This window comes from Falco biarmicus, chromosome 6 (assembly GCF_023638135.1).
Source record: "Falco biarmicus isolate bFalBia1 chromosome 6, bFalBia1.pri, whole genome shotgun sequence".
Taxonomy (NCBI): domain Eukaryota; kingdom Metazoa; phylum Chordata; class Aves; order Falconiformes; family Falconidae; genus Falco; species Falco biarmicus.
In genome coordinates this window covers 89405557-89424500 of record NC_079293.1, presented here as the reverse complement: position 1 = coordinate 89424500, position 18944 = coordinate 89405557, and the positions used below count along the sequence as shown (strand labels likewise).

At 43.0% G+C, this 18944-nt stretch overlaps 1 protein-coding gene across 5 annotated transcripts in view; it reads right to left on the bottom strand.

Annotated features, from left to right (window-relative positions):
• Positions 1 to 18276, bottom strand: part of VPS54 (VPS54 subunit of GARP complex) — a 53525-nt gene extending 35249 nt beyond the window's left edge. Inside the window, exons 1-8 of one of the 5 annotated variants that reach the window (XM_056342505.1) lie at positions 18128 to 18276; positions 17606 to 17712; positions 7439 to 7600; positions 6467 to 6572; positions 6331 to 6375; positions 4807 to 4885; positions 1762 to 1796; positions 315 to 372 (exon numbers count right to left, since the gene is read on the bottom strand). In XM_056342505.1, the coding sequence (XP_056198480.1) occupies positions 315 to 372; positions 1762 to 1796; positions 4807 to 4885; positions 6331 to 6375; positions 6467 to 6572; positions 7439 to 7574 (459 nt within the window). In that variant the 5' untranslated portion in view covers positions 7575 to 7600; positions 17606 to 17712; positions 18128 to 18276. Of the gene's footprint in view, positions 1 to 314; positions 447 to 1761; positions 1797 to 4806; positions 4886 to 6330; positions 6573 to 7438; positions 7601 to 17605; positions 17713 to 17977; positions 17999 to 18127 lie in introns of those variants that run through there. The other 4 variants (XM_056342501.1, XM_056342503.1, XM_056342502.1 and 1 more) reach the window with 4 other exon arrangements.
• Positions 18277 to 18944: the final 668 nt, after the last annotated feature.

Below are 18944 nucleotides of genomic sequence, written 5' to 3'. Positions count from 1 at the left end.
ACATCAGCTCCAAATCTCTAAAGTTCTCAATATATTCCTGCTCCACTAAGTTTTAGCGGTCCTGAAGAACCAGTTATTATGCCATATACAGATTCCTTTTTTCCAGATTTGACAGATTTATTTAGCAGGGGAAAAAAGTTCTCTTTCAGTAAGATGCTTCCTGCATTGATTACTAACAATCTGCAGCCTGACGTAAAATGAAAGATAAAGCCCACAAGAGTGATGTCTCGACAAATACAGAACAGCAGCAGTGAAGTTTCTTTGTAATAACTAACAGCTGCGATGGGTAGCAACACCTTCTATCAAAGTTGTACCTTTTCTTGAAGTAACTTTGAGGAAGCTGCGTCACGATTTCCTTTTCCACCAGCAGTACTAAAATGAGACCATGGTAAAACGGCATTAAATGTTAAGGAATCTTCCAAGGCAAAATCTGGTTTCATAAAAATCTGAAACAGAAAAACAAAAGAAATAAATGTGCCTCCCTCACCCCTACATCTTCCTCCCCAGTTAGACACACACCCTGTCCCATGAAACTAACAGGAACCTTATTTGTTGATTTTCAAAACCCAAATTTTCATTTATCTAGGCAAACAAATTAATTCGAGACCTTACAACCAATTTACTTTACACCTTACAAGTTTATATGATCTTCCTAAAAGTGGAAAGCACAGCTCCAAAATTACCTAAGTTATTGAGCACTCAAGATGATCTAAACATCCTGAGTGTGAAAACACAGGCAGCATTAAACTGCAGGTGGGTCCCCTAAAGGAGCAGAGCAAACGTTCTTCAATAGCAGGGGCATCCTACTGCCAACCTGCTCATTTCTGGGGCCACGGCTTCTACCAGACTGAGGATCCAGCCAGCTGCAAGGGCTCAGCAAGTGGGAGCCAACACAGCCTCAAGCTGACCTGCTTCAGCGCAACACAGCAAATGTGCTGGTCACAGACAGTCAGTAACATGTAACTTTAACTATACATCTCAGAGAACTATTAATCAAAAATTCTCTCTGATAACATTATTTTTACTTGACAAAAAAATGGTACAAAACTTGAGCTTCCAGGCACACAATAGTACCCTTTTCCCTGTATTTATGAAGTGCACTTTTAAAAGGTTCAACATAGGCTATAGCATCTCACCACACTCAAACATTCTTGTTTCCTGGCCTTTAAACATTGCAGTGACAGCTATTCAAGTAACAGCCTACATGACTGGCACAGAGATGCTGACCCACATTAACACTCTGACTTCTTAATGTACCTAGAATAAACTGTTCAGACGAAAATGAAATCTGGAGTTGTGTCATTTTGTCAACCTGTTACAAAAACCCCCACATCATATATGCTGCAAACACATAAGCAAGAGGGCTATGCCCAAGGATTCAAGGAGTTAAACCTAACGCTAAGTTGTACACTATGCAATATTCAAGCTTCTATCAAACTCTTCAGTCTCCCTTTCCTCCTGGAAAACAGGGTAGCTCATTTTACCCAGCTCTGAGGTTATAACTGTTAAAGACTAAAAAACTAATGGCATTTGTATTCTACTTTAAGAGAAAAATCAAGACCATGGGAAACAACAACAACAAAAGAACGAAAAAGCACATTGTTCTTAGTCTTTTTAAATTCTGAGCACTGCAGATCCTCTTGAGAATCAGCTCAAGTAATCGGCTTGGACAAAATTTCTACAGAGAAGAGAGTACATTCATATATACAAGACTACATGAGAGAAATCCTTATAAAAGTTTAAAGTGCACAGGAATCATACCTTAGGTACTTGTTCCAGATCTGTCCTGGATTTATCTACAATTAAACAAAACACAAGCAGTCATTCATGGGCAAACAACAGAAAACCAATTACCTTGAACACTATTAAACCCTATGAGGAAGTTTTCAAGACAAGACGCCAGGTTCCTCACAGGGGGCAAACAAGGTTATAAATGGAAACAAAATGTTCTGACTGAAGACAAGGAAAACCTTTTTCACCATGAGGACAATCAAGCATTGGAGCAGGCTGCCCAGAGGGGCTAGGTACTCTCCACTCTTGGAGGTTTTCAAGGCCCAACTGGATAAAGCCCTAAACGGCTTGGCCTGACCTCACAGCTGAACTGGCTTTGAGATGGCAGTTGCAGTAAAGACCTTCTGAAGTCCCTTCCAATCTAAAATATGAAATATTCTGATTCTTTGAAACACTCCATTGCCCTTTGTACTTTAGGTCTCGCGCTCAGAGTATTCAAAGGTGCTCGCACCTGGCTGCTTTGACAGCAAAACCAGTCACACTAAGCAATCTACTTAGTGCTTCACATTCCTTAATGCGCTGTTCAAACAATTGGCAAGGGCTGGTAAGGTCCCTCTAACATCACCCCGGTTTTAATGTTCCAGACAGAAGTTGTCCATATAATCACTTCTGCACAGCACTTGGAGAACAGATACACAAAGGCTGGCAAGAAGGATGAACAAGGGCTCAGGACAGTCCCCAGCACACTGAGCAAGTAGCACAAGTGAAGCGCTGCTTCTGAAGTAAGCTGACCTGACAATTGCATTGGGTGAGACAGCTGAGCTGGGAAAAAGAGATGCATCACTGTACCCCAGCAGAACTGGAAGAAAAGGCAAATTCGGAATTTTGAGATTTAGCCAGAATCCCTTTTTCCTCCCCTACTCATTAACTTAGTGTGCATTATAAAGAGGGGCCACATTGGAGGCCAAAAAAGGTGAGGAATTTAAAAGCAACAAGCCCATACCTTATGCGGACACTTGTGTGTCAAATAAAATTGTGTGACACTTGTGTCCGTGACAAAAATGCTAAAGTGCTACATCAGCATTATCTCCCACATTTCTCTCACTTCCCTCGTTCTTATTTTATTTAGTTTTTACTTTATTTGTACTGAAGTACAAAAGGCAACCTAGGAATCATCCTGCTGTCCTCAGTCTTTGGACAGACCAGCTCCTACAGAAGTAAAAGGCCAAGTCTTGTTGGCTGGAGTCGAGAGGAAGACAGGCACATCAGCAAAAGAAACTACAGAAAACAAAGAGTTTCAGTTTACCAAATGAAGCTTCTACTAGAAACTGTTCATCTAACCAAGAAGCTCCCAGTTACTTTGGTGACACAGGAATTCAATTTTTGAAAACAAAAGACTCTTTCAAAATGGATTAAGCTAAGTCTGAAGAAGGAACTTCTGTTTTGCAGTATGCATGACAAACAGACTCATTCAGGAACAGCTATTCCAAAATAACACCAATCACAGAGAAAACCTACAGAAGGGCTTCCTTTTGCACAGAGAGGAAGAAAGCTGACTGAAAGAACTCAGATCAAAAGTAAACTACTGAATGCTTCTTGCTGCATTACCTGTAGCCATATAGACAAGCCTGATCAAACAGTGATTGGCAAATGAACCCTTTTACGCTAACATTTTTGAGAAAATAAATATTAAAAGTTTGCTCCAGGCTATGACTGTTTCTTTTCCTTCTCCTTGTCTTATCTTTTTCCTTTTGCAAGAGCTCTTGTCTTCCTTTGTCCAGTTTCATATTAGCTGACCCATTTCCATAAAATCTTGAAATTCAGTCTTGCTACAGCTGTCGACACCAAAAGAATTTACCACGTAGTCTTTGCTAACAGTAATCAGAGAAATACTAAGCAGAGAACTGGCCAGAGTGGAAATTCATGAAGTTCAACACAGGAAAAGGCAAAGTCCTCCCCTGGAGAGGAATAACCCCAGGTACCATTACACGATAGGGTCTAGCGGCTAGAACCTCTGCAGAGAGGAACCTGGGGTCCTGGCAGGTGACAAACTGACCAGGAGCCAGCAGTGCACTGTTGTGGCAAAGCACCCTGGGTTGCTTTAGGCCGAGCACTGCCAGCAAGCTGAGGGAAGGTGCTTCTCCCTCTCTACTCGGCACTGGTGAGACATGCAGAGCAGTATGCCCAGTCCTGAGCTCCCCAGTACAAGAGACCTAGGCATACTGGTGTGAGTCCATGAAGGGCCACAAAGATGACTAAGAGACCAGGGCATTTTTCACAGGTCTAGAGGCTGAGAGGACCAGGATTGTCCAGCCTGAAAAAGCTCAGCAGGAGATATCACTGTTTTTAAATATCTAACGAGGGGGTGTAAAGATGACAGAGCAGGCTCTTCTCAGTGCTGCCCAGTGACAGGACAAGAGGCAACCGGCAAAAACTGATACATCAAAAATTCCATCTTAACATAAGGAAACACTTTTACTGTGAGGGTGGTCTAACACAGAAACAGGTTGCTCAAAGTAGTCGGGTAATCTCCATCTGTGGATAAGTACAAAACCCAACCAGACATTGTTCTACCACAGGCGACCCTAACGGAGCCAGCAGTTTGGACTAGACTGTCTTGAGATGTCACTTCCCACCTCAGCCATTCCATGATCCTCATGGCAGTGAGACAGTAATGGCCCAGCGCTGCCATTCTTCATTGCAAAGTCAACAGCTGCCAGAAATTTGATGCAACAGTCTCAATGGATCTTAAATAAAAGGAAGTTAAAGAAAACACTGCCAGGGACATAATGACCTGCCATGAATGCAAACACGCCAAGGAATAGTTTAAGAGTAGGTATCACAAGCATTCTGACCTATAAAATATCAGCAGTAGTCAACAATACTTCCAGTCAACCATGCCTGGGTTTTCAATTATTGTTACAAAGAAATCATCAGCAGCTATTATTGCACATGAAGCCCTCGAGCAAGTAAAGGAGAAGATCAGTATGCTATAGCATTCATTATTGAATGCTATAACATACCGATACAAGAAGAAATTACTTTTTAACGACTAAAGGAAGGCTGTGGCTGTACCATGGGTGTGTAATAGAGTCCTGTCGAAGGTATCTTTAGGAGTACAAATATTCTTGCATCTTTCGTGAACCTTCTCTCTCTGTAAAAGAGAAAATATATTAAAGAATTATTCTGAGGCTTAAAAAAAAAAAAATTTTTATTTGAAACAGAACATTCAGAACATTTTCAGTGAAACCTAACTGCATTATGCCAAATAATTCTGACAAATTCACAACAGTGGGGTTTTTTCCTCTTAAAAGCTCAGATGATGTTTTTACAGGTGAAAGATACCAAAAATTTCACCCTGTATTTGGTATGTTGGGGGTTTTCTGTATCTTTACACCACAAGAGAAAATGAACACAGAAGTTATTGAAGAAGTGTAATAACTTCTCTACATAATGAGGTATATTCACAGATCAATCATAATTACATATCCAAACATTTATTTGCTGTCTAATCCAGAAATCACACTACCACACAACGAGCACTCTTTCATTGACAAATTAAATTGGAACAAGGTAGAAACTGCTTCCACATCATACTAATGAGTACCTTGCTGAAACCATCTTTTCACCATGCTGAGCTTCAAATTTTATCTACAGGTGTAAACACCACCAGAGACTGTAGTGGTGAGAATTAAAGAACACCAATGTTCGCTAAATCTCTGTTAGAAGCTACATGTCAGTTCTCTCTTCCCAAAAATCTTTCATTTAGCAGTCACTGCATTACACACAAATTTTAATGGATGAGCTCTTAAAACATTTTAAATGTTGAATATGTGAACTAATGGTAATAGTTCAGTTACAGATAATTTACTCTCACATTCTTTAACTATGACTTACACAAGTAACATTTCCTGCAGCCAATTCTGTACCAGAAAAAAAAAGTTACAAACCAAGGAAGCAGAAAACAGTGGGAGACTTCTACATGTTCTTTCAGTTAAAAAAAAAAATACAATAATACTACATACTTACTGACACCTGTATTTTAAGAGTTTGTAGAAGTCTCCTACTGGTCCTGCTGTCCTTAGATGTAGCTTAAGCTTCCCTGTTATGAAAGAAATTATTGAGATAATAGGCCTATTTATAGTTTAAGAACTTCACATATAAATGTTTAAATTAGATGCTCTTAATAAAAATCTCCAATCCTTGCAGCACATAGTCATGTTTTATATTTGATCCAAAGGTCTGAAAATGCTATGTTGCAGTGTGGAGCCCGATCATCAAGCAATCCTTACAGAGAAAGAATTCATAATCAGAACGAAAAAATACGAACGTAAGCCCTGGTGCAGGTTCAGTATTCAGAAACACAAATGAAAAAAATATTAAATTGCCTAGAGAATTCAGACAGCATTTTCCACACTACAGATACTGAGATTATAAAACAAGAAATGCCTAATTAAGAGTCAACAAGCACTGAAGAGCAAATTAATTTTCAGCTAACTGTATGATGGACTACTAGCAGGGACAATCTCTAATTACAAGAAGGATCTCAAATTTCTTTCTGGCCCCTAGTACTACATACACCTAATTTTGGGTTCTTACCGGAGTAATTTCCTGTTGGTATAATGCAAAATGTTCCTTGGTGATCTGTGGGAGGTAGAATGAAGGCGTGACTTCAGTGTCCACAAAGTCCACTCCCCATGTTTTTGTAAAGAAATCAGATTCCCTTTTTGCTAACCTAGGATCATTTAGTGCTGCTGGGAGATTGACTTTGGAATGATAAATAGTCCATCGGTGCTGATCCGCAACTAGAGATGGGCTGTCACATAAATTATTGGGATCGCCTGCAGCACAAAAGACAAGACAGTTTGTTAAGGTGAGAAACCACAAGGTATATTTTTGCTAAAATATGGTTCTTAAGCAAACAATGTTTGCACAATTACACAATGGATCAGAATTACTTATGCAAAAGACACCCGATACTCTCACTCTGTATAACACTTCAACTTGCACTTCTTCTATCAGATTAACCAATACAAGTTTTGAACACGGTAGTATACTCACTCATTAAATATGTTTAGCTCAGCAACATTAGCTTCTACTGAAGAGAAAAAAAATTCTAACCACAAACATATTTTTAATAATCTGAACTTGATCGGAATGACAACTGATACTCATTAGCATTATATTTTGCAATACTGAAGATTCGAGCCCACCTAATCCTTTTTATAAACTAAGCTTTAGGATACCACAGCAGCTGCAACTGTGACCAAAGCCTGGTTTTATGATGGCACTAGAGACTTAAGACAGCGCTAGAGACAGGTCTTGGTCTCTTGCTTCCTACTGCAAGACAGCTGGGGTGTCTCAGAAGCAGTGCAGCTAGACTCCAAGCACGCCGGACAGGTCTGTTACAGGCTCTGACAGAATATACCCTCTTCTTGCACGTGGCATGGATCATAGGTATAATGCGAAATCACACAAGCAAGATCCCACCTATATAACGTGGACAACTGAAAACAAGCTGCAAATAGGAAGGCTGTCCCATGGCTCCGAAGGGACACTGGGAGGTATGAAGCGGAATTACAGCATACTTTGAAATAAGACTACAGCTTAGTTACACTACACTCAGCATACGAGAAAACTTGACTGAACAATTGGAAACGGGCTAAAAAAATTAACTGCATTTTCACTCTCTACACACCAACATTACCTGTAGGTTCCTTGGGACACACATCAGGCAGTGACTGCACAGGTCTAAAGTGTTTCGTGGCGTCCATTTCCTTTTTAAAGAAAGCATCACTGCTGTTTGACTGAGGCACTGGTGAAGAACTGTGGCTTGATGCCATTGCATAAAATCACCACTTGATAAAAGCTAAATAAGAAACAATATATATCAAGACTTTAATATTGAATTTCTGGTTACAGATTGTACCAAAACAATGTCACCCCATCAGCTACATAGTATTTTTTTTAACTGAAACACTTTAGCTGACACATTTCAACAGGAACAGAGGAAAGTTTATTTTAAACACAAAACTTAAAGGCAGAATGTAACTTCATAGTCTGTTTCCTCCCACACCTCTAGGTTCAGAGGATAGCTTGTTCCTGCACACAGCAATCGTATATTTTAAAAAAAAGTCTTTCAGGCACTTCTTTCTTTCTATTGCGATAACTATTGCAGCCATACTGCATACTTTCACAACAGAACCTCCTCACAGATGATACCGGGAAGCTTGGGAAGACAAACACAGAGCCTTCCACCTGCTCTGCCCTCCCACCTACTACCCTCAGGGACCGCAGGGAGATCACCTTTTTGTCTCGTCCCTACAGTGCTTCTGCTGTCCTGGGGGCTGCACTCCACAACCACAACAGCCCAGGGAGGGCACAAGGAGAGACAAATGATCTCCGTCTTCAAGAAACTGTTTCGTAGACCAACAACTAGTGGCAGTAAGACAGCCCTCAGAAAAACCACCCCATCTGCATGACGGGCTTAGGTCAGGATTGACAGCCTGACAACTTGGTGTATGACCACAGCCGAGCCCGTGCTCACCTCCATGAGGCTTCCTGCAGCTGCTCTACTCGAGACACGGCAGAGCATCCTGCGAGATGCCTGCAAAGGCCCACCACCCTCAGTGAGGTTTAACCACAGTGAATGCTGCAGTGAAAAAGGGATGGGATATTCCGTTGAGTGTTGCACTGCCTTGATGTTAGAACCCCAGCAACAGGAGGTCCACTGTTATTGCAAAGGAGGAGAACGGCAACCTATGTTTGTGATTCAGACCAGCCCAACAACAGCTACCCACAGATACAATAAACCATTAACGACTTACAGAATACAAGCATACCAGAAAAGCACACGCACATACTACACACAGAACACAGACGTCTTTTATCACTTGAATCAAGAAAACTGAGTATTCAGCTTTTCATGGCTGCCTAGTAAACTAAAGTATAGTTTATTTCAGCATAAAAACTATTCACAGAGAGAAGACAATTAAAACATAGATCAAAAAGTTCTGGATTAAGGAAAGTCCCACTAATTTTCAGTTGAATTTCAAGCTCCCAATTTGAAAATAAACAGCCTTAAAAGTTTTACACCAGGGCTGAACAACATAATGAGTTCTTTCCATCTGTAAACAAAGCTGCATTTCCATCAAAGTATCAGCTGAGTCAGTAGTCAGCTGCAGAACTAGTAGAGGTTTGTGGATTTATTAAAACATCCACATAATGTACAGCTCAAAGAGTGCCCGTTCAAAGGGACCAATCTGCATCCTTGCTTTAAGGAGAAATAAACACATCTAGCGAGATGTTAGCATTTAACTACTACCCTTAATGGACACCTAAATTACTTACTAGCCTGTGAAGGAGCACAAAAAGATAAAAGGCCTATTTTATCTTCAATCGCTGAAGCAGGCACCAAGGGATGACTGTACGTCACTGTGTCAACTTCTAACAGCATCACATATATTACAGCAAATCTCATTTGGGAAAGAAAAAAAAGTTCTACTTTTAAAACAAGGTTGGAAGTGTCCTACAAAACAGTTCTGAAGACGAGTTAAGATATGTACTATGAGATATATATATATATATATATATATATATATATATATATATGCATCCCAATGAATGAGACCATAGTGACTAACAAACAGGTATTCTGGCCAAAACTCTTGTCTGCTGGGTACCATTCCTGCTGTTCACTTGTGCCTCCCCCTTTCTATCTGACAACACAGCAAGACAAGGAGGATAACATGCTTCCACTGTAATTTTTAGAAGTGACTTTTAATAAAAGAGGTGAAAACAGACTGGCAGCACCCTTTCTAAAAATGCTGCACAAGGACTGAGCATCTGTCTCTCAGGTTTTCTTTGGAGGGCCTTTTCTCTTCTTTCTTATACCAGGAAAACTTAGTAGTCAAGATAGAGAATGGGAGAACTAATGGAAATCTGGAAGTAGTCAGAAAGGAAAAAGCCTCTCCAGACATCTGATAGATCTTCCTTAAGTATCATAAAGCATCAGTTTCTCTCCCCAAAAAGCCCCAAAGAAAATCTTTTCTCTATTACTCCTATTCATGTTCATATTCTTATGTTCTTCCCTTGACACTTCCAAAGCAACTTCTTTCCTCGTGAAGCTCATCCCTAATGTTTTGGCGTGGTTTTGTGAAAAATCTAGTATATGATAATGATGAAACACTATCATTTTAGCATTCTTAAAAAACACATCCAGTGCTATGTTATAACGATCAAGTCTCCTGAAGGCATACGGTAAATTTGTCTGCACTTGGAACTGCTTCAAAGTTCTGTATTTGCAGGTTTTCACCTGAAAAAGCCTCTGTAATACGAGACACAGTCTGCACTAGCCAGATGTATGAGCAACTAAGGCAATGTGTAGAAAGCACTCAAATCTTGTACTCTTGCTAGGAAGTCTTTCACTAAGCCTCCCTCCTTCCCTTATAACGAAGTGTTGCATAAAAGTATATTCCAAGACGTGGATTGTCTCAATTACATAAATCCCAGTGGAGAAAACACTAACTGCATGATGCCAGTCCAAGATTTAAAATAAGTTTAAAAGACAATTTAACACTGAATACTAGCTCCATACCTCAGCTTTTAAAAAATCCTTGCACAGGTATTTGCATTACTTATCACCATAAAATATTCACATTACCTTCGTTCACTGACACATCTTAAAATAGAATGAAAAGAGTACAATAAAATATCGATGCAAGCAGTAACCTTCATACTGTTGAGTGGATTTCAACAAGATATAAGGATTCACAGACAGGGGCCTTCTTAAGTGGCACACAATATGATGCTGTACTAAATTATTCATAGTTAACAGCTATTCTAGTAGCCTCATAAGTCAGGAGCTTATGGATAATTAACCTCAATGAACAGCCACATTTGCATGGGAATAAACCCCACGTGTACTGCCCAAAACCAGACATTCCTCTAACTGCAGTCTTTAAATTAGCCAAGTAAGTATAGCTTCAGAGAAAGAAAGAAAACTGGACAATATTACCCAAATTAAATTTTAATTACAAAGGAGTATGTGACAAGTCTATGTGAAGACAAAAAACCTCCCTACACCTGAGCCCTTCTGGCTACGCTAACCTTGTGCACAACTAAAAAACACTGTCATTCGTTCACCAACAGAACGGCCGTTCCTCATGCGACGCTACTGAACATTTTATAGACAAATGGATCTACAACTAGCCTTCTGAGTCAGCATTTTTAAATATGCAACAACATATAAATCTGCCGATTTAAACATACCAAAAAATGAAACTCAGTGTTAACACAGAACAAAACTGCTGCAGAATATTTCAAGCCATTCAACTTTAAATGCAAGTGAAACGCAGGTAAATGTAGTTAAGTGCACAAGCTGTGCAGAATGAATTATGAAATGGTGAGTCCCCTGAGCCTCTACTCAGAAGGCCATATGTGCAGCACTGAGAATATGCAACTGTGTAACTTAATGACATCAATATTTAAATTATATACAATTAAAACTGGGTTAGACTAAGTCTGTTCTCCCCAATAATCACCATAATTTACTCACATTTTGTCTAGCAATGCATATTAAACTAACACGATAAAAAACCCAAAACTTTAGAGGTTAGATACAAGAGTAATGATGGAATCTGGAACCCAGGATTACAGCTATATTTGCAATATGCCTTCAATATATTAAATCTATTTTGTACACACTACATTAATTTCCTTAGTTTAAAAAATGACATTAAATTACACTATCACTGTAATGACTTAATATCATTGACGTTAAACATTAAAAAAAAAAATCAACCATCACAACAATCAAAATAGCTTCAGCAATTTGAATTTACAGTATTCTCACAGTCTGAACACAAAGATTAATGTTTCATATCCACCAATCTTACAGCTTCCTCTTTAAAAAAAATTTCTTGTTCAGTAACACACTCAGCAACTATGACATGACACAGCTGTACAAAGTCCAGCATGGAATAAAACTACTGTGATGACAAATGTAATAACCACACGCTTGGATACTGTACAGTCAGCAAAGTAGAAGATCTGTGTAGTTAGTAATGTATTAATCACATTAATTTTATAAACTGTGATGACTATGCTATGACTCCTGAGTTTCTCACCTGAGGTTTCAGCAGTTAGAAGAGCACCACAACAAACAACAAAGCTTATTACTCAGAAGTAATTGCACAGGTCGGCTATAACTCTTCAGCATGTGCTTGTTTTTGTGTAATTACTAAGACCTGCATGAAGTTCTTCAGAAACTACCCTTCCGTATTCTGTGTTATTTGCACACTTTGTTTTTTCAGATGGTAAGCCTTCGCTGCTGAAACATCCGGTATTATCTCTCTACTTAAACACAGTATTAGAGAAGGTGCAAACTAAACCTCGCCTATTTATGGATATTAACTCCGTATTTTCTCATTTTTGGGCAATTTTCCATTAGCATTATCAACCAATTTTCTGTTTCCTACTTAAGGTAACAGCTTTACACAAGTTAATAATTTTTACTGGGAATTTTCATGTGAGCACATTTCAGCTTGTAAAGCCGTAATTTGTATTAACAATACAAATTAGAATTTAGGAAATGAGCACAACCCGTCCACAACAAGGTGCCTGAAGTAAGTCTCAATTTATGCACTAAAGAAACCCCTATTTCTCCTTTCTCTGTGCTCTCCCTCCCAAACTAAATCTACAACCTACTAGTAATACCTTCAACTTAAATGGGTAGTTTTGATAAGTTAGCTAGTACTACAAGGGGCATCCAGGAACATGGAGCTTCTTAGCTCCAGCTCTTCACATGATTCATAGAATCTGCTCTCCAAATTTGGCTTCCAAAATGGTGACATCTGAGAAGAGACACCAAGGACCCAGGGGAAAGAGCCCAGGGCTTCCACTGACCACACACCACCGAGCAAGTTCTCCTTTAAGTACTCCCTGTTGTCCACGACGAGCCACACTTGGACACCACTTGGTACTTTTCAAGAGGTACACAGGGCATCCCAAAGGCAAGGCAAGGAGAAGTCTCTCTGTGAACACAAGTAGCGTGCTAGAGGCCCTGCTGCTTTTCTTGGCTTTGTCTGGCAACAGCGGAGTGAAATCAAAACATTTTAAAGTACTGTGTTATGGTTACTCAACACCCTTTAGAACAGAAAACCACCAGAAGCCACCCATAAGTCATGCTAAAGCAAAATATTTCACCATTCCTATGGGTGATAAATACCTAAGATAACCTATTAAGGGGAAGAGTACCTGAAACACAACTAAAAGGGAAACACACACAAAGGTTTTCTTCCAGGACCTCAATGGCCAACATGTGCCTGTTAATGGTCTAGTACACTTACTCCGTCCTCAAAACTTTAGGTTTCCCACTCTATTATTTTACAGCTCTTTTTGCTAAATGAGCAGGATTTAACCCTGTAACAAGGAAATCATAGTATGAGCAAAGTACACTACCTTTGTAAGACAATGTGAACCAGCCAGGACTAACGTAAGCTTTCAGTTTCTTTCAACTGCCTAATTCCTTGGGCCAAAATTTCCATGTTTGCCTGTGCCCCAAGACAGACTCTTTCAGTGGGGAAGCCAAGCTTAGCTTTCAGCAGAAATGTTTAAGTGGTTTCAGAGAATGAGGTGGAGGCTGTGGAAGCTGTTCTGCTAACGCAAGCTCTTTCTGAACACCTATTTCCACCCTGGGGGTTTTAGAGTAGGAAGCAGATGAGTGTCAGGGGGACAACGAGGCAAGAGTCGGAGGAGACCTATGACTTGTCCCCACGGCAAGCCATTGACATTCGGTGCACAGTCCAACATCAAACCTCCTTACACAACTTGGAGAGGGGCCTGTGTCAGCCCAGCCCTGCTGAAAGCCTAACAAGTATACAAATCGTCACATTCATGAACACGTGTGTATTTCAGGGCCTTCTGCACATCTTTTAACAGTACCTCAAATCCCATGTTCCCACACTGAGAGTATACCTTCTCTGCAAAGTTAGCATGTGTGATGACCATCCAGATTAGCCTTGCTGGGATAAAAGCAACCTGAACAGGAACCTATACAGAAGTTATCTGCATTTCTCATCAGCCCTCCTTAGCCACATGTGCTGTTACGATCCAGCATACTTTGTAATTCCTTGGATGGCGCCGAGCTGAACCAGACTGTGCAACTTTCTCAGCAAACTGCATAATGGGAACTGTGGAAAAGCAAAAGCACTGGAACAGCTTGAAGAGTAATGCTACCACTTCCCTTAAATCGTCTCTTTCATAACGCCATCTCAAAATGCTCTCCCCAGACCAAGAAACAGGCAAGAAAGTAAGTAATCTGACTACAAAGAAGGAACAGGACAGCTGCAACCCCACTGCAAAGCACTGTGGGCAGACTATGAGGCCAGGGTAAAACAGCATCTGACTTTCATATTATTATATTTTGTACTGGTTTCTTTTGCCCTCCCCAGCTGAAGCCACCTGAAGAGCAGATTTTTAAAAAAAATATAAAACCTACAAAAAATAAAACGCTGGAAAAAAACCCACACCAAATTTCAGTTGACCTTCACTTCTTTAAATACAAGAATAAGCTCCTCTGAAAAAAATTAACCCAAAAAGCCCCATCACTGAATAACATAGTTATTTGAATGCATGTACACACAAGTTATTTAGAATAATACACAAGTGTAAACATTTTGTCAAAAATCAGAAAGCAATTTACCTCCCTACAGACAAAAGACTTTAAAATTAATATTTCAATTTTATTCAGGTACTGAATAAAACAATTAAATGAAACACCTGTGATATGCCCAACACATCAAATGCACTTCCTCCCATCTGGAAACCGAACTTCCCAATGCTAAACACTAATTTAGAATTGGAAGGCATGTTCTGTGCTGGAGGAACAGACCTTCCTACAGCTACTTAGGTCATTATGCACCAGGTTCTTCCATGCCAGGGGTAGCAGAAACATTCAGAAACAATTAACAAAGCAGTAAAGATATATGTCAGAAAATAAAAGGCCTTGTGGTTAGTTGCCCACACTATCACACAAGATGAGAGCAAAATCTCTTTGTAGTCTTTTTTTTTTTTTTTTCAGGCATCAGCATTACAGTGTGCATTATCCTCTTGGAAAATGGTGAAATATGAGCATCTCACAGCTCCACAGAGGTAGATGGAGTTGAAAAAAGATCAAGAAGCCCCAGCAGGCATTCCAGCTAGAAATCTGTCAAAAGGCAGAGACTGGAAAGCAGTGGCATTTTGAGGGAAGGCAGAACTGCACCAGCCAGAGCAGAAATTAAGACCAAGGTCCTGACTTCACGAAAGGAGTTTGACAGAAAGCTCACAGCCACTTGCATCAACCACAAGTTTCCCTGTGCAGGCTCTCCGCTTGCTATCTTCAGCAGAGTTGAGCTCAATTTGTTAATCTGAAACTAGTTTTCTAAAAATGTGGTTTTCATGACAACCATGTCTTTCCAAAGCCTTACCAAAGTCCTGAACAACTGCAAGCAGCTACAAAAGAGCCACATAAAAATATTTAAGTTTTGACATCACGCAAAAAGCTGAGACCAGGGATTATCCAAAAGCAGACACCGCAGACCTCTCAGCAAGTCTTATCAAGCGGTCTTGACACAGGAGGCCAGTCCACTAGCGGGAGGCAGTAAATCACTCTGCAGGGCAAGTACTCAGCAAACAACACCATCCAAACTGTACCTCGGTGAGCAACAGAGAATGCCACCCGTGTGTCTGTTGAGAGTTCTTGTGGTGTTTTGTTAACGCCTGCCCAACAGAATATCAAACAAAACTGATCACATCTACTCTCAGCACTTCCTTTTCATCCCTCAAACAGCCTCCATTTACAAGAAGAATAAAGATTGCTACAAACATAAAAACTGGCATGGTTATGCTACATTTAGAATGCCAAAAAATAAAAGGAAGGTCTTCCATGGCTGCTAACAACAACTGTGTAAAAATGATGGGAGCTCTCTGCCATATTGCAAACCACCAGATACGCTACTCCAACTCTAATAACCTATCTTAAACACTCCCATGTCCAAAGTGGCTCCTTTTCTTGTTTTAAGAACCAGATTAACAGTTGAAATATCGTAGCTTTTTCTCTATCCAGAGATGAGTATTTTGGAACATCTGATCAGTAAATAGTTCCACTGTTTTTGACTACCAGGGAAATATATTAAGGATTCTTTACCTTTGGAAAAGAACTCTCAGAAGCTGTTTTTTTTTTTTAAAACCTAGCACCTAGGTGAAGTAGGTGCAAAAAGCAAAAAGTTTTTTAAAAAATGGGGAAGACAAGATGTGCTGGTAAATACTTCTTTGGACTTGATCACATGAGGCCCCAGAAATATATATGTAGAACATCATTCATGCTCACCCTTTCTCTCTTTATGCTACATTCATAAAATAAGACGAGGAATAAACACAATTAAGTGGAAAGGGGAAAAAAAAAAAAAGAGAGAAATAGAAACCAAAAGAAAATGAAGCCTCTCAACTAGAAGCATGGAAAGATGCTTGTGGCCCTTCGCTCTTCTTGAGAAACTCACAGCTCCTCATTTCCCCAGAAGTCTGAAGAAGGAAAGCAGAAGTGGTTTCTACACAGAGCCACTGCCTCAAATGAAGAAACAATACCTACACGATTCCATTTCCCAACTTCTTCCCACTTAAACTGCCAAAGAGCAAGCCTGCGGCCTGCTTCCTCCGCTCTCTCTAGTGGCTCCTGATACTTCTCAAGCAAACAATATTCCTGTGCAACCTTGGAAATGTACATCCCCTTCTCCCCAAAGGCACAATCCCTCCACACATGCTCCGGACTGCTAACTACAGAGAAAGACAGTACTGGAGACACAGAGACCCAGGGCAGATACTATTACTGGCAAATGGGATGGGAGAGGTAGAGCTGCTTCTCAGCATGCAGCCTCCAGACCTCACTGGTGAGGCTGCCCACGCGACACACAGCAGCTTTTGCTTAGACAGCCGTAGATCTCCTGTCAATTAGTTCATTTTAGGCATTGTTCTCCTACCCAACAGAAGCACCATCCTGTGCCCAGAGGATTTCAAGGGAACTATAGCTTTTGTCTACACTACAGTTTGGGAAAGAGTCACACTGGCTCTCAGGCTAAAGTAGTAATTACTGCAGCCACTACAACAATTAACGTACTGCAGTCAGGTTTTTTACTAAGAGCATTTTTTCACAGGGCTGCAAAGCAGCTGTGGACACACAGGGCCACAGCTGCACACAAGTCTGGAGAACCTCTTCTTCAGGACTCCATCAGAGAGGGCACTGGTGAGACAGTACAGTCAACTCACCACCTGCACTTGAAAACTCTCAAAAACCCCACACATGCAAATCAGTAGTCAAGTATTTTGATGTACTTTAAAGCAGGTACTTTACACGTCTGAGATCGTCTGATGTTCTGTAACAGAAATCCTAAGTATTTAGGGAATATAAGAAAAACAGAGAAGGAAAAGAGAATCAATAAGATACTAAGGCCCAAACCAGACAGTCAAAGAGCAAGTTCATTATTTTGTTGAGAGCGCAGGAATTCAGTATTTGACAAACACATATGGGCATTTCTCTCAGCGGGACATGCTGCGCTTGCAAAATTACGGTAAGGAAAGGTAAGAAACGATGCTTTTTATGGTAAGCAAAGGTAAGAAACGCGCACAATTTTTGGATCACGTATAAACCCAGGAACCACTTCAAGCCCAAACTGGTTTTGGAACCAGCAAATCCTTCAGCGCCCCACATGCCAGCCACCATTCACACGGGTGCGATGCCCAGCACCACGGAGGCACCCCAGCCGTCGCCTCCCGGCCCCCGCCGCTCCCGGTCCCGCGCCGGGCGCCCAGGGAAGCCGTGCGTGAGGGCCGGCCCTACCTCAGCGGGAACACGCCGGCAGTACCTCAGGGAGGCCGTCGTCATATCTCGCCCCGTCGCATCGCACGGAGAAGCGCCGGGTCTCTGGCTGGGGGCCCACCGGCGGCCTGCGGGGAAGAGCCCGCCTGAGGGAGGGCCGCGCCGGGGCGGCCCGCAGCGCCCGGCTGGAGGCTGGCCCCGCCACGGGCTCGGTGCCTCCCCGCCAGGCACCGGCACCCCGTCAGACACCGCCCGCTCCCCACCGCGGGTTACCATGGAAATGGAAAACGAAAATCTGCAGGAACGCGGGCAGCCCCCCCTCCGCCGCCCCGCGCCTCGAAGTTGGCGCCCCTTCCCTCACGCCGCCTCCCCCCGCACCGCCCCGGCCCTCACCCCGCGGAGGCCCCGGGCCGCAAAGACAAAGGGCACCCGGCAAAATTCAACTTTCCCGGCCGCTCTCGGGCAGGCCCGGGCGGAGGAGGGCAGGCACCTGCGCCGGCGGCCCCGCGGCGGGCGGCGCGGCAGCTCCCCGCGCTTGCCTACCTGCGGCGCCGGGCGGGCGGCGGGGCCTAGCGCGGCGCCGCGGCGGCGACACGTCGCTCCCCCCCGCGCAGGAAGCGGCCCGGGCGGCGGCGGCAGCGGCGGCGGGAGGGGCCGAGGCACCGCCTCAGCCCGCCGCCCGGGGGAGGAGCCGCCGCCGCGGCCGGCGGAAGGGGCTGCCCTTGCCCCGCCGGGGACTGCGCTGCCCGGCCCTCCCCGCCCCGGGGGAAGTCGGCGGGCAGAGGGGTGAGCCGCCGGGCCGGGGAGGGGGCGGGAGGCTCTGCGGCCCAGGCGCCGCCAGTTGAGGGGCCCCACAAAGACTCCGTGGCTACAGCGCCGCCACCCCGGGGAGGGAGAAGCCCCGTGAGGGACTCGCAGCCGCCCGGGAGGCCCCACGAGTGCCCCACAGCTACAGCAGGGCCCCGCCAGGGTCTGAGGACCCACCAGTGCACCACAGCCAAGTGCCACAGGCCCCACAGACAAGGTGCTGCTATCTGAGGGCTCCCACAAGTGCCCCGCAGCTACAGCACAGCTCCACCAGGGTCTGACAGGCCCCACAAGTGCCCCATGGCTGAAGTGCCACCATCCAACACGCCCCACGGACAAGGCGCTGCCATTTGAGGGCTCCCACGAGTGCCCCACAGCCGAGTGCCCCTGGAGCGCAGGGGCTCCCGTTGGTGGGCCCCAGCCAGGGGAACAGGGTATCCTTGGCACCGTGGAGGTCTCGCAGCTCTCCTCCGTGCCAGCGGTGAGCAGAGGACGGGAGCCACAGCAGCCAGTGATGGGGGCGGGTCCCACCGGCGTTGTGGCTGCGGTGGCC